The following is a 16259-nucleotide window of genomic DNA, read 5'->3' on the forward strand; positions in this document are numbered from 1 at the left end:
GGATTTTATATGTAGAAGGGGCCTGAGATTACTACATGATTGCGTCAGAATCTGGATAGTTACACCAATCACTGAGATTTGTCTAGTCATCCTGACTTCATGATTAATCATGAATATACTTATACACAAATCTGAACAGAATTACAGTAGGGTTTTTTTTAGGACGAAGTCCCCATACTGAGGATTGTATTTTGAAAATATGTGGGTTAAAACATACTTTTTTTAAAAGAAGGAACAGCTCTGTCAATGCTGAAGACCATAGCTTTGTAGTCAAAAACTGATATGCTTGGTTTGTTTTCCTCTCATTTTGCCCTTGGATATGTCCTGTCCATTTATAAATTGAATTAAGGTAGAGAGGAAACCTGAATCTTGAAGGCAACATTATTCAACCACAATTTCAAATAATGAGACATGTTGATTGGATCTTACACTGAGTACTCTGTAACGTTATATTTAATTGTGTTATCACTCTGAATGGTTTTGTTTTAATGGACTAGTACATATTTATGAGAAAAATATATAGCTGATAAAAGAGAACATGAGAATCAAGGTAACAGTTGATTTAACTTTTTGTAGATTATTTGCAGATTTGATTAAGGTTTTCTTTCTAGGAACCTCTAGATCTTCAGGGAAGCTGCTTTCTCTGACTCTCTAGGTCTTCCATGGTCAATCTGGAGGATGCAGAGATTCCTAAAGAGCTGTTCTCTCTGGTTAAAAAAGGTTTTTATTTGCAGTTTCCTCACACTTAGTCCCTGCAGAAGTGGAGAGCCTATTGTTACACTGCTTCTAAGATAATTTTGAATAGCCGCAAAACATTGAATAATTGAAGCGCTCAAAGGGGCTTCTTGAGCTATAACAGAACAAGCTAAAACATTACATTTCTAGACAGAGTGGCTTTTGGTCTATATTGTTGTTATAGCAGTTCAGTTTGTATCAGCGGCTTCATTCTCCTCTAAAATACTTTCTAATTAAACACCATCCGAAGTTTTCAGGTGCTCATATATCTGTAGCAATGGTACTGTCAGAAACCTATGTACTATATTTAGCTAAATGCAAAATTAGCAGAGTTATTTATTTACCCACACCTTTTTCTATATTGTGAATCTTGAAGATTGAGAACTCCATAACTGTTACATCTTCTGGCCGAATAGTGAAGAATCGTTTTAACTCACTGGATGATGACCCTGAGAAAGAGGTAACGTAAATTGTGGAGAAATCATCAAAAATTATCTTGAATAAGGCAACAGTAAATAAGCCATGTTGATAAAATGTCTTTGTTTCCTTGCTGACTGGTGATTAGCAAGGACACTCCTTTAAAAAAAAACATTTTATTTGAAAGATGCAGCTGCCATATATATAGAAAAAATGGTTTAAGGGATGCTAAGCTTGTGAAGTTTAAGTACCTGAGGCAGCTGACACTGCTGTAGGGATTTCGAAGGAAGATGGAATCAAATTGGCTGATGGAAATTTGGGGCAATCAATGTTATTACCTGCTACATTGCCTTCAACTAATTTTAGGCTATTTGAGAGAATGCAGTTCATGACAACACAGGGGGGTAAGTAGAGATCTGAGCAATGTGCTACTTGAATCATTAGCAACTATTTTTGGAAACAGTTTTTCACCCTCCATCAGGAACTGTGGCTGAGATGACACAACCACAAGAATTCTAATTCCTCAGCTTCTGGAAACCATTTCCGGCCTTGTTTCCATGGAAATGCATATCATGTGGGTGAAAACATGGCAAGGGTTCACAGCCTTTAAAATCTGTCATTCATTTACATTTGATTTACCAAATTTAAACAAAGGGTGAAAACATACCAACAATCAGAATGTCATTCATAGTAGATCTTTTTAATTTTATGACCTAAATGACATTTCACAGTGAGAGCTGTTGACTTAAAATGTTTGCTAGTAGTTAGTGGAGGAATGAATTTCAGTATTTGTCCAACATTCATTTTCACAGTGACTTGGATATATAAAGAATTGAAGATCCTACTGTCTTTGCTGCAATTTCCCCTGTATGCAGTTCCTTAGCTTTCTCCTTTCATTCCATTATGTCATATTTAGGTTGGTTACATGAAAAAAGTACAGGAATCCTGTACCTTTATTATTTGTGGGAAGAAGGAATTTCAGTAGGTGTAGCCTGTAGTATAAGGTATATATTATGTATTTGCTTGTGTGTGTGTATATGTTTTATAGTGTATATAAAAATAAAATAGTAAAAAACAGAAAAGAAAAAAATATGACAGAATAAGCACGTTTACAAAATGGTATACAGTCAACACTCCTTAAACATGTGAAAAATCAAATTTGGCTGTACAGTTATTATACCTTAACATTTCTTATCCCTCTAACCCCACACCCATGAACCCAACCCCATGACCCCCGACACCCCTCAGTATGGATCACATAACTAAGCCACAACTACCTATATGTCTTCTTTCACTAAATCCCTTTTATGGCAATCTTCAAATCTATCTTTGTCTTCTTTTCCAGATACCCAAGTGCCAGCCCCCATTTGTTTACTAATTCTTCATTATTTCCTCCTCTGCTGTTATTTGTCAGTTTGGCCATTTGGATATAACCTATTAATTTAGCTCTCCAATCTTTAATAGTTAACTCTTTCCCCCCTTCCGTGTTTTAGCTATTATTAGTCTCACATCAACAAAGCAATATTGACATGTTTCTTCATCTTCTAAATAGCTAATACATCTTCTAAATAGTCCCAATAGGCACATTTCTGGGTTTTTCTTAACCTTTTTGTTGATCATATTACAGTAGAGTCTCGCTTATCCAACCTTCACTTATCCAATGTTCTGTATTATCCAATGCAGTTTTTCTTTTAGTAGTCAATGTTTTTGTAGTCAATGTTTTCAATACATTGCGATGTTTTGGTGCTAAATTCATAAATACAGTAATTACTACATAACATTACTGAATATTGAACTGCTTTTTCTGCCAATCTGTTATAAAACATGATGTTTTGGTGCTTGATTTCTAAAATAATAACGTAATTTGGTGTTTAATAGGCTTTTCCTTAATCCCTCATTATTATCTAACATTTTCGCTTATCCAATGTTCTGCTGGCCCGTTTATGTTGCATAAGTGAGAATCTACTGTATTTGTTTCTTTCACCACGTTTTTCCAGAATTTTTGAACTATATTACAGGTCTACCATACGTGGAAAAAGATCCCTTCACCTTCTTACATCTCCAGCAAGTCCCTTATCCTGTTTTCTCTATTTTGGCCAATAACTCTGGAGTTATGTAAGATCTAGAAAACATTTTAAACATATTTTCTCTAATTGAGCCAGCCACTGAAAATTTAAACCCCTTTTTCCAAAGATGTTCCCAATCTTCCAGATCAATATTTCTACCTAAATCTTTGGCCCACATAATCATAGCAGTTTTTATCTGATTGTCTACTAAGCTGTATTCTAAAAATAAACTTATAGAGCCTTTATTATGTGTCCATTAAATTATTTATTCACCCTGTCTTTTTCATCCCAAAGATAAGCATGCCACCCGTATCTTAAATTATGGTCCTCTAACTTAAGCAACTCCATATTGTCCAGTTTAATCCAATCTGTTAACCAACTAAAATTTGCAACTTCATAGTAATATCTGAGATCTAGCAATGCCAGGCTGTCTTGCCCATCGAAAAGGTTCCTGTAGGCAATTCTTGCTTTTTTGCCTTTCAGTTTTTCAAACACCATTACTCCCTTAATAATTGGTAAATTTTAAAACAGGAACAGCATTTCAGTTAATACCATCATTTTTATTACTGCTATTCTCTCTAACCAAGTAAGTTCCTTTGCCAATTTTCAAGATCTCCTTTGATCTCCTTCCATGTTTTGTAATAATTATTTTGGTAAAGTTTACTATTTTTGTCAGCCATAGTCCAAGATATTTTACTTTTGGCACTACCTTACAGTTAGTTAATTTCTCCAATTTAACAATACTGCTTTTAGATAAGTGCTTAGTTAGAAATACTGATTTCTCCTTATTAATTTTAAAGCCTGACACAATGCTAAATTTGTTGATAATCTCCAATAAAGTATGTGTGCTTATTAAAAGGTCCCTTAAGAAACAGACCAAATCATCTGAATACACCTTCCCTTTAAATTCATACCCTTTAACTTGAACTCCTTTAATCTCACTAGCTTCTCTAATTCTGCTGTTCAAAATTTCTAATATCCAGATAAACAGTAGAGGCGAAGGAGGTCTTGTCTTGTCCCTTTTTGAATTTCTGTAGAATTTGACATTTGGTCATTTATTTTTAATTTGTCCCTTTGTCTTGAATACATTGTTCCTATGGCCTTTATAAAATGTTGACTCAGTCCAAAATGGGCCAGTACTTTAATTATATAGTCCCACCCCACCTTATCAAATACTTTCTCCATGTCTAAGAACAATAATGCGATCTCTCTGCTTGGGTCTTGTTCAGCATGCTCTATTGTATCTATCATTGTTCTCACATTTTGTCTCAGATGTCTACCTAGGAGGAATCCTGCTAGATCCCCATGTATTATTTTGGCTAAAATTTGTTTCAGCCTGTTTGCCAAAATTTCCGCAAAGAACTTTTTAAGCGTTATTGACCAATGAAATTGGTCTATAGTTCTTCACTTGGTCCATGTCTCTGTCCTGTTTGGGTAAAAGAACTATTGTAGCTTCCTCCCAGGACTCTGGCATCTCTCCTTTTTGGAGCACTTGGTTCATCGTAGAAAACAATGATGGGCCCAATTCTTCTTTATACACCTTATAAAACAAAGCAGGGAATCCATCTGAACCTGGGGCTTTATTTAATTTGGCTTTACCTATTGCTGTTTTCAGTTCTTCTCATGTAATTTGTCTGTCCAGGTCTGCTTTCATACCTTCTGAAAGCTTGGTGATCTGCATATCAGCTAGATATTTGTCTTATTTTTAAATATCTATTAGTGTGTTTTTGTAGAGGTTTCTATAGTAGTCTTCAAAATCATTTTGAATTCTTCTTAAATTTGTAATTCTCTCTCATTTGTACCTTATCTTGGCTATTAATGGCCTCTTCCTATGATCTTTCACTTGCCACGCCAAGAACCTTCCAGGCTTATTCATGTTTTCAAAGAAATTATGCCATAAATTTCCTTTCTGATTCATTTGATAAGAATAATTCATATTGCTGCTGCACTTCAGCTAACTCTTGTTGTGCTTTTTTCCTATCAACCTTAGGCTTCTCTAATTCCTTTTCTTTCTATCTGATTTTGGTATGCATCTCTAATTGCATATGGTTTCTTCTTTTATACCAAATAGCATATTGTTGAATTAGTAAATAAGAATTCAACAACATATTTTAGTTATTTGTTAAAGTATTTCTTTCTCACCCTACACCCAAAAACGTGCTGAAATCTCATCTTCCACACAACTCATAAAGGTACCAGAACTCTCTCCACCTCTTCATACCTAGCCACAATCTAGCATACCTATATGATTACATCCTAATGTTATTTCTCTTCCTTTAATTGGCACTTTTTTCACTTCTGTTTCAACATAGGTTAAGAGCAATCATCTATGTTTTAAAATGTCAGTGTAGGATCTTTCCTAATGTGGTTTGGCTACTCTGTTGATCTAAGTAGAGAGACACAATTCACACACTCAACTTTTTTTGTTAGGGTGGCCCCACACAAAGAAAAGGCTTCCATGTATTGGTCCAGTAATTGTGCAGAAAAAGGAATTCCAACTGGGATAGCTTTTATCACAAGCAACACCTGTTGTAACTCTTCCTTCAGCACAACAATCTATGCTGCTTTTTTCCATATGGCCAACCTATAAACTGTACACCACCTAAACCTTGAATTATCACCAACCTGTAGCACCCAGAGTAAAATACATTGAGAAGATGGAAACCAAACAAAGAGGAACTAATAGACACACAGCTTATAAAGCAGGACAGCTGCTCTTCTTTTATTGTTGGTTTATTTTTCTGCATTGTAACTCAGAAACATCATTTTAGGCATCCAAAAATGTGAACTGCCCACTAAGCTGGATTTCTTTTTCCTCTATAAGACTTTCCAAATAGTGGATTATGAAGATGAGCTGAATTTACTGTCCATTGCAGCAGTTACTCAGATAGGATCTGATGGAAGTGCTCGCCTTGACCTTCGATGTAATGAGCGCGGAACTCGACTTAAGAGCATTCCTTTTGTGGAATCTTGGGATGTAGTAAGTATATCAAAGGCTAATGAAAGCTATAATCAATATCTCTACTTGGTGTCATTTATCCATTTATACATGCCTTACATATATAACATATATATAACCAATGCAATCTGGTATGGTTTATTCATTTGCATATGCAATGAAGATGGTGAATGTAGAGGTCATATACCAGGGTGAGGAAGTGGGATGGAAAGATATATAAAGATATGGCTTTAAAAAAGTGACCACTATTCTCTGGAGTCACATATACCATGTAGTTGCCAGCTATATTTGTTTTCTCTCTATATCTGGGCTCTCTGGGTTGAATAATAAGCTGACTGAGATTGTTTTTGTTGTTTATTCGTTCAATCGCTTCTGACTCTTCATGACCTCATGGACCAGCCCCTTCAAGGTCAAGCCAGTCACTTCAAGGATACCATCCATCCATCTTGCCCTTCGTTGGCCCCTCTTCCTTTTTCCTTCCATTTTCCCCAGCATCAATCTTGTCTCCAAGCTTTCCTGTCTTTTCATTATGTAGTCAAAGTACTTCATCTTTGCCTCTAATATCCTTCCCTCCAGTGAGCAGCCGGGCATTATTTCCTGAAGTATGGACTGGTTGGATTTTCTTGCGGTCCAAGGCACTCTCAGAATTTTCCTCCTTTGCTCAACCTTCCTTATGGTCCTTCTCTCACATTCCCTATAGGGAATACCATTGCTTTAACTATGCGGACCTTCGTTGCCAGTGTGGTGTCTCTACTCTTCACTATTTTATCGAGGTTGGTCATTGCTCTCCTCCCAAGAAGTTAACATCTTCTAATTTTCTGGCTGCAGTCTCCGTCTGCAGCAATCTTCGCGCCTAGAAATACAAAGTCTGTCACTGCCTCCACCGTTTCTCCCTCTGTTTGCCTGTCATCAATCAGTCTGGTTGCCAAAATCTTGGTTTTCTTGATGTTTAACTGCAACCCAGCTTTTTGCACTTTCTTCTTTCACCTTGGTTATAAGGCTCCTCAGCTCCTCCTCGTTTTCATCCATCGAAGTGGTATCATCTGCATATCTAAGGTTGTTGATGTTTCTTCCAGCAATTTTAACTCCAGCCTTGGATTCATCAAGCCCCACACGTCGCATGATGTGTTCTGCATACAAGTTGAATAGGGAGGGTGAGAGTATACTGCCCTGCCGTACTCCTTTCCCAATCTTAAACCAGTCTGTTGTTCTGTGGTTTGTTCTTACTGTTGCTACTTGGTTGTTATACAGATTTCTCAGGAGACAGACAAGGTGACTTGGTATCCCCATACCATCAAGAACTTGCAACAATTTATTATGATCCACACAGTCAAAGGCTCTAGAATAGTCAATAAAACAGAAATAGATGTTTTTTTGAAACTGCCTACCTTCCTCCATTATCCAGCGGATATTGGTAATTTGGTCTCTCATTCCTCTGCCTTTCCTAAGCCCAGCTTGTACATCTGGCAATTCTCGCTCCATGTATTGCTGGAGTCTACCTTGCAGGATCTTGAGCATTAACTTAATGGCATGTGAAATAAGTACCACTGTACGAAAGTTTGAGCATTCTTTAGTGTTTCCCTTTTTTGGTATGGGGATATAAATTGTTTTTTTCCAATCTGATGGCCATTCTTGTGTTTTCCATATTTGCTCGCATATGGCATGCATCACCTTGACAGCATCCTCTTTCAAATTTTTAAACAATTCAGCTGGGATATCGTCATCTCCTGCTGCCTTGTTGTTAGCAATGCTTCTTAAGGCCCATTCAACCTCACTCCTCAGGATGTCTGGTTCTAATTCACTCACCACACCGTCAAAGCTATCCTCAATGTTACCTTTCCTGTACAGATCTTCTGCATAGTCTCGCCAACTTCTCTTGATCTCTTCAGCTTTCATTAGGTCCTTGTCATCTTTGTTTTTGATCATGCCCATTTTTGCCTGAAATTTATCTCCCATGTTTCTAATTTTCTGGAAGAGGTCTCTTGTCCTTCCTATTCTATTGTCTTCTTCCACTTCCATGCATTGCTTGTTTAAAAATAGTTGCTCATCCCTTCTGGCTAACCTCTGGAATTGTGCATTTAATTGGGCTTATCTCTCCCTACCACTGTTTCCTTTTGCTTTCCTTCTTTCTTGGGCTACTTCCAGTGTCTCAGCAGGCAACCATCTTGCCTTCTTGGTTTTCTTTTTCTTTGGGATGTACTTTGTTGCCGCCTCCTGAACAATGTTGCAAACTTCTGTCCATAGTTCTTCTGGGACTCTCTTAAATCTAGTCCCTGAAATCTATTCTTCACCTCCACTGCATTTTCACTAGGAATATTTGTGAGATCATATCTAATTGGTCTGTGCATTTTCTCTTTAGTCTGATTCAAAATTGTGCAATAAGAAGTTCGTGATCTGAACTGTAGTCAATTTCAGGTGTTTTCACCAACTGGGTGGATGTCTGCCACCTTTTGCTGCAAAAGATGTAGTCAATCTGATTTCGATGTTGACCATCTGGTGAAGTCTATGTATAAAGCCATCTTTTAGGTTTATAGATTTGCCATATAGTTACCATCTTAATCTCATTGCTTGGACTTAACTTCTTTCTTTTTCCCCACACTTTTATTATTCCTTTAAAGGGTTCCTTAAATTCTGTTTCCTCTCTCTTATTCCAGTCCCTAAATATTGTTTATTTTCCTTTAATATTATTATCTTTTCCACATTTATCCATATTTTTGTATACTGTATTTCCAACAATCTTTGTATTTGAAGCACATCATGATAAACTTCTAAAATTGGAATTCCCCAGCCTCCCTCTTCTTCTTGTCTCTTGTTGTTTGTCTTGAGTATTTATCTACACAACATAATTAATACACATTTGACATTCTACTTACATACTCCTTTGGAGAAACTCTTTTTCAAGAAAGCAGTAGCCACAATGGCATGACAGCAACCAAAATACTTACTTTGAAATACTACAGTGTTCCCAGTGCACGAAGCAAACCAAGGAAACCGACTTCAGTCTTGGCAGTTGTCAGCTTTAGAGGCCTGCAGTCACATTGGACTATTTCCCCCAATCAGCAGTTTTTGCTCAGCTCTATGCCATCCAATGTGGATATCTGAGGAAATCCCATATGTCAGCCAGGATTCTGAGGATGATGGGAGTTGTAGTCCATCACATAAAGTAGAAAAAGACTGGAGCAATAGTAGTCCTCACGATAGGTATTTATTTATTACCCATTTTTCTCCAAAGATCAAATAGAGCAATGTTCAATAATTAAGCTCTGAAGCAAGTATGTCATGACCCACAAAGTGAGGTCTTGTCTGCTTATCACTACAAAGGATCTCTGTATTGTGTGAGTGCATTCCCCACCTTACCTAATAGACCTGAAAATTACTGTTTAACTTTCAGACATACAGCCATGAAGTTTACTTTGACAGAAATGTTGTGCTGCATATTGAACAAAAGCCCAACAGGACCTTCAGTTGCTATGTTTATCACATGATCTGCAGCCGTTCAAATGAAGATGAAAACATAAAGAAGGGAAAAGGAAAGCGTCAGTTTTGTGAAAAACTCGGAAGAACTTTTAAATACTTATAGGATTTTCTTCATTTTCTGTGGACAATATCCAAAGACTTGCGAAACTCTTTGTGGTAATTACAAACTATTATTAAACTTTGTGTTGGTAAAGGAAGTCTCTCTCAAATTAAGAATGCACTATAATATTTGTTTTTAGAAATCTTACATATAACACAGTTGAGATTTGGATTTTGTTTTGAGAAAAAGAGGGGGTATCCATTTGACTCAAGTAATGATACCTTTACTTGGTTCTGTTTCCGTTGTTTTGAAGAGTACACAGGAGTACACATCCTGATCAATTACTGTGATATCATAAGCCTTATTTATGGCATTGTATTTGTTCCATTTCTCCTATAAAGGCAGCTGCAGAGACCCTTAAGAGGTCCTTCCACAACTGTTTGTCTCATTGTGCTTCCCAATGGATGAGAGCTGAAACTCATTGCCCCCTTCCAGCATCACAGAAATGGGTATATTGTGGGGTGGGTTATGAGACATCCAAGGTAAGATTTTGGATCATTGCATTGGAAGAATTTGCAGCTACATTTCCATAGTTATGTCTTCTAATGCAGAATCTTGGCTGATATTTATCTGTGTGTGTGTACACACACACACGCACACACACACATATAATCTCTCTTCTTCAAGAAAGAAATAAGAAAATGTAAACCACTTTCAAATGACATAAGAGAACATTCTCTATAGTTTAATAATATCAATCACATTTAAAGTGATTACACACTCCATTAATTCTACAGTATAGATGCACCCTAAGAGATGCATTAGCCTACACCTACTCACCTACAAGATCTTTTCTGCAAAAAAAAAAAAAATCAATTTGTTCCCCCCACCCCCAAATATGTTGTGTTTTCCTAGTTTATTTTAAACCTAGGAAAAGTCTTTCTTAACATGAGGAAGTGATGTTCCTGTTTCAAAAATGAAAGCAACCCACCTCATAATCCATACTCCATCAAAACAGGCACAACACTACCATGCATCCCAGTCCACCAACTCCAGTGATCTTTGTACTGTTAATCCCCAGGCATTCATAAAGGCAGGGATTCAAAAAATGAAACTTCCATGTATTCTCTGTTGACAGTCTGTATGTTAACTTTTTGTTACCGAGGCGGTGCATAATGTGTTTGTGAGTACATAAAGATTTTACTGGAATGGTGATTTCTTGCCTTATAGCTGCTCTTTCAAAAGTGTAGAAAGTCTTGAGAACTGTATTTTTAAAATTATTTTTAAATAAAGGTGCTCGTTTTTTAAAAAATCTTAAAATGGCTATTGTACCTGGTTGTGCTGATTGGGTGTGCTTTATCTGTCATATTTGCATTTTAAATATGACATTCTGTTTGGTGTGTTTGTCGCAATAGATGAAATTCAACTAGAAATCACTTTGCAGAAGTCATCTTTTTAGATCGATGGCATTTCGAGGTTTATAATCATATGCTTGAAAGAGAACATTTTGTTTCAATGCAAGTGCTCTTTAGGGTTAGAAAAGAACAATCCAAATATTCTGAAGCCAAATAAAGAGACCATGTGTTATGCAGAGTAATGGTGAGAAATGGAACATGCAATGTCTATCCAAACTTCACTTTGATTTAGACCTCACTGATGACATTGAAGTCATGCAGATAAAAATGTGAAAAACTTGTATTCTTGAGACAGATGTCTGGATAAGATGTTGGGTACCAGGAATTACTTTTTTTTCAAATGGGCCAAGGACCACCACCATATTTGTGCCCAGTGGGAGCAATTCTTTCTTTCCTTGAAATGTACCAGGGCTGAAGGACAGCAACCACCACAAGGTCCAGGGACCAGTATTTTGAGTAGCACAGACCTGAAAGAATTCCACACTTTGTTATAGCTTTGAACAGATTGCTCATATAATGTTTGGGTTAACCTAATTTATATGTTGTACCCTTTTCACATTACTTTTGTGCTTTGCTTATGTTTATCCAAAATGGGACCCAATAGAAGTGGTGGAAAGAAAAAGAATTTAAGATGGCTGAGAGTCTGTCAAAAGGCTCCTGAGATATTCTGGAACTATCTTATTGAAGAGGGAATTAAATAACTGAAAAGCACACTAACAATATTCCATCCAGCCTGGTTGGTGTGCTTTCATTTTTTGTTTGACTGTTGTTTTGGAATCATGAGCTGTGGAATTTTATTGCTATAGAAAAAAGCCACATGTTGCCTCTGAGCTATGGATATTGCAGCATGAACAGATTTACTTTCCTATCTGTCCCAGCCAATGCAAATGAGATATAACTTGTAAATAATGCTATGAACTATTCCATATGCTCACTAGAAGGTTATTGGAGCATATAGAAATATTCCTGAAAGCTTCCATATGGTCCCTTTGTAAAGGAAGAGCATTTTCAACAACAAAACAAAGAAGGATGAAGATAATTATGCCCCAAAATAAATCATTCCAACATGTGTAGTAAACAGCCAGAAAAAGGGGAGGTTTGTCTTCCCTGTTGAGTCTCCAACATGGAGCAAGAGGATAGTGAGGAGGATTCCTACCTTAGGATTTGGAGAGAGTAAATATTTAACGATGCCAGACTCAGGTTAGCAAAGGCCTAAAAGTTAACAAATAGAAGTTTAATCCAGACCAAACAAAATTGAAACCCTCTTGTCTGAAAGGCAGTTTAAGAAATAGCTATTTAACCTGTGCTGGATGGGATGACACTGAAAACCCAGGTTCAGAGTTTGGGTTTACCTCTTGAGTCAGCCTTCAACTTAGAGGTTGGGCTTCTGCCATTGCAAGGAGTGCATCTGCATAATGAAAAGTTAGGGCACCAACTGCCCCCTTTCCTGGAAATGTCTGATTTGTGATACATAGTACAGTTACATCACAGTTGGGACTACAGTCACACATTCTACATGGCTGCCTTTGAAAAATACTCAACAACTCCACTTGCTCCAAAGACATGCATCCAGATTTTAACTGGAATTGAATACAGGGAACATACAACTCCTTTGTTGCAACTGACTACTGGTATTTTTCTGGTCACAATTCGAAATGCTGGTTATCTATACTGTATAAATAAAAATGTAATGTCTGTTTGTGAGGGGCCTCATATCTCCCAAACTACTTCACCAAATACTTCGAAATTTGGACACAATGTAGCATTGAAACTGGCAAGTATTTTAGGGTATTCACATACCTACTATTACACACCTGTCACATCTGAGACAGGTAAAACCATGCTTAGGTTTACAAACAGCACCATCTGCTGGACAAATAAGCAAGCATATCTTTTGTCTATTGTTGTGTTTTATATTGCTATTGTTTTTATTCGGGCTTGGCCCCATGTAAGCCGCCCTGAGTCCCCTTTGGGGAGATAGAAGCGGGGTATAAAAATAAAATTATTATTATTATTATTATTATTATTATTATTATTATTAACAGCCACTGTACTGCAAACAACTGTTAAAGGGAGGAGGAGAAAGGCACATGGGGATGGCAAGAGCTGAGACAAAACTGGAAGCAACAGGGGAAAGGGAAGGGAGGAATGTGGTGGAGGGAAAGAAGAAAATAGAAAGACTTTGAGGCTTTACTGCTATTCCACCTGGCCAACAAAGGATTCCCATACGCCACAGCAACATGGGGCCAGGCACAGCAAGTATATTTTTTAAAAAATAAATGAAAGATTTTCATGACATATGTTGTGTCTCTATTTCATTATTACAATTTATGTAAAAGAAGGTATAGGGCAGTGATGGGCAACCTTTGGTGCTTGGTGTGTCAAAATTTGCCAAAAAAATGAGCATAACTCGGGTGGTGTGTCATTTCGCTATTTCTAATGGTGGGAAACAATACCCATAGCACAGGCCCTCGCCTCTCCCAGCCTCCCTCTCATTTATTTCAGTAATGATGGTCAATTAGAAATCCACGACACCCCAGAACAGTAGATTGGATGATGGTTGTGGTTATGTGGTTGCTGGTAATGGCAATCACAGGGCCCCTAGAATGCGTCCACCGTGCCATTCCACTGCTCCCTGCTCCACTGGCTGGAAGTGAGGTCAAAGATCCCCTAAAGGCCTAAATGGAAGTCCCAGAACTAGACGCTCTGTGCCGGAGTTCTGTTGTTTTGGCCTACAGACCTCCAGCACAGAGTGTCTACACTACACTACAGCAAATGTTTTGTCCTCTGCTACTACACTTGGCCGTGCAGGAGGCGAAGATGAAATGTCCTTCTCGGTACCCTGTTTCCCCGAAAATAAGACAGTGTCTTATATTAATTTTTTGCTCCCAAAGACGTGCTTGGTCTTATTTTCAGGGGATGTCTTTTTTTCATGAAGAATAATTCACATTTATTGATGAACAAAAATGAACATTTATTATATACTGTAAAGAGTTGTCATCACAAACCAGCATAACCAATCCAAACAGTCTAAACACTACTAGAGAAAATGTGACGTTTGTGTCCCAAACATTGCACTGGGTCTCAGAATTTCTCTGTGAGCATCTGCACGTCCACTACAGATCTTTATGTCACTGAGTTTGGCAGTAGTTGTGTTCAAATCAATGATAGGTAAAGGTTCCTTCCCAAGCTAGTATATATATATATACCCTGTTTCCCCTAAAATAAGACATCCCCAGAAAATAAGACCTAGTAAAGGTTTTGCTGAATTGCTAAATATAAGGCCTCCCCCGAAAGTAAGACCTAACAAAGTTTTTGTTTGGAAGCATGCCCACCAAACAGAACAGCATGCAGGATCAGTAAATGTACATACCATAGAGTGTTGTACATGGAAATAATGGTAGGAACAAGAAATTCTTGATAGGATTCAGTTTGTCTGGTTATGCTGGTTTGTGATGACAACTACTGTACAGTATATAATAAATGTTCATTTTTTTGTTCAACAATAAATGTGAATTCTTTATGGAAAAATAAGACATCCCCTGAAAATAAGACCTAGAGCATCTTTGGGAGCAAAAATTAATATAAGACACTGTCTTATTTTTGGGGAAACACGGTATATATATAAAAGGTAAAGGTTTTCCCCTGACATTAAGTCCAGTCGTGACTGACTCTGGGGGTTGGTGCGCATCTCCATTTCTAAGCCGAAGAGCTGGCATTGTCCGTAGACACCTCCAAGGTCATGTGGCCGGCATGACTGCATGGAGCGCCGTTACCTTCCCGCCGGAGCGGTACCTATTGATCTACTCACATTGGCATGTTTTCGAACTGCTAGGTTGGCAGGAGCTGGGGCTAACAGCGGGCACTCATTCCGCTCCCGGGATTTGAACCTGCAACCTTTTTGGTCTGCAAGTTCAGCAGCTTAGCGCTTTAACACACTGCGCTGCCACCAGGGGCCCTTACATATATATATAGTCGTGGATACAGGATGTTGTACTTGCACACATTTTTAAAAAACTGCTGTGAGTGTTGTAGATGAAGGGAGAGATAACGCAAAGAGAGATCCTTCTGAGAGGCCAAAAAGTCCGGTTTATTATTTCAGCTGGGTCCCTGGAAGTGGAATCTTTTCCAAAAAGCTTTCCAGAGAGACGAGATCAAGGTGTTGATTTGCCTTTTATACATTTTCAGACAAAGAACATGCTTCTATATACATCTTGTCATTAGTACGTCACTTCACATGCTTACATACATGGACATAAATATGCACAATCAGCATTTTCCTATTTAAGCACTCTAAAAACGTGTAGTAAGTCACAGACACCACGGCTCAGCTTTTGTAGATTAATCATGGCCCCTTGTCAAAAGGGAGGGGGAGAGGTCAGCTCTCCTTCCATTAAGCTGTGCTAGGAACCAATTCACACTGGAATGTATAGATAACTGCCCCCCCTTCTCCCCACTGTCCTGTCAGCTTGTGCATCCCTAAAATCTAACACAGAGAGAGTCTGATTTTTCTACATTTCACTGCTTCTAGTGTGCATACAATATATGTCTAAAAATCCATATTTTTCAGTCCTCATCATGAGGTAGAAGAGTTGGCTGTGTCTCCTAATCCCTATTACTGTACTCATTTTCAAAAACCAAACTTTAAAATAAAGAGGGTGAAAAGAGAGACGAGGTGGTGATGGAGAGGCTGTGATAGAAGAGAGTTGCTCCCAAAGCAACAGAACTTTCTAGCGTGGGAGAGCATATCAAATCAAACTTTGGGAGGTGGGTTTTTCCCCCATCATCCCCACAAGGGAGCTTTATCTTTCACTCTCCTTCCCTCAGAGGCGCCCTCCTTCTGCCTCTGCTTGGTACCCAAAAGTTTGGTGAAGAGACTCTGTGAAGGGAGAAAGCGCTCCTTCTCCTGCCTTGTCTTCCTTCCTCCCTGCCTTCCCTTTACCTGCAGCTCAAGGGCACCCTCAGGGCTTAGACCAGGAGCAGGACCACGATGAGCCACAGGCCCACGGGGTGGGCCACAAGCAGGCGACGGAGGCCTTGAGCTGCTCAAGAGAGGGAGAGGGAGGAGGAGGAAGCCGGGGTGATTCATGGCTCCTGAAGGAATGCGCCCCCGCCCCCTTCTCCCCCTCTGTGAAAGCATTGGCTTTGGC

The 16259-nt window shown here is 38.3% G+C and overlaps 1 protein-coding gene across 4 annotated transcripts in view; it reads left to right on the top strand.

Annotated features, from left to right (window-relative positions):
• Positions 1 to 11018, top strand: part of dcaf17 (DDB1 and CUL4 associated factor 17) — a 38370-nt gene extending 27352 nt beyond the window's left edge. For all 4 annotated transcript variants that reach the window (XM_062964545.1, XM_008118870.3, XM_008118871.3 and 1 more), the window contains 3 exons: positions 1112 to 1195; positions 6043 to 6198; positions 9569 to 11018. In XM_062964545.1, the coding sequence (XP_062820615.1) occupies positions 1112 to 1195; positions 6043 to 6198; positions 9569 to 9757 (429 nt within the window). In that variant the 3' untranslated portion in view covers positions 9758 to 11018. The remainder of the gene's footprint in view (positions 1 to 1111; positions 1196 to 6042; positions 6199 to 9568) is intronic.
• Positions 11019 to 16259: the final 5241 nt, after the last annotated feature.

The sequence above is a fragment of the Anolis carolinensis genome, chromosome 1 (genome assembly GCF_035594765.1).
Source record: "Anolis carolinensis isolate JA03-04 chromosome 1, rAnoCar3.1.pri, whole genome shotgun sequence".
NCBI lineage: Eukaryota > Metazoa > Chordata > Lepidosauria > Squamata > Dactyloidae > Anolis > Anolis carolinensis.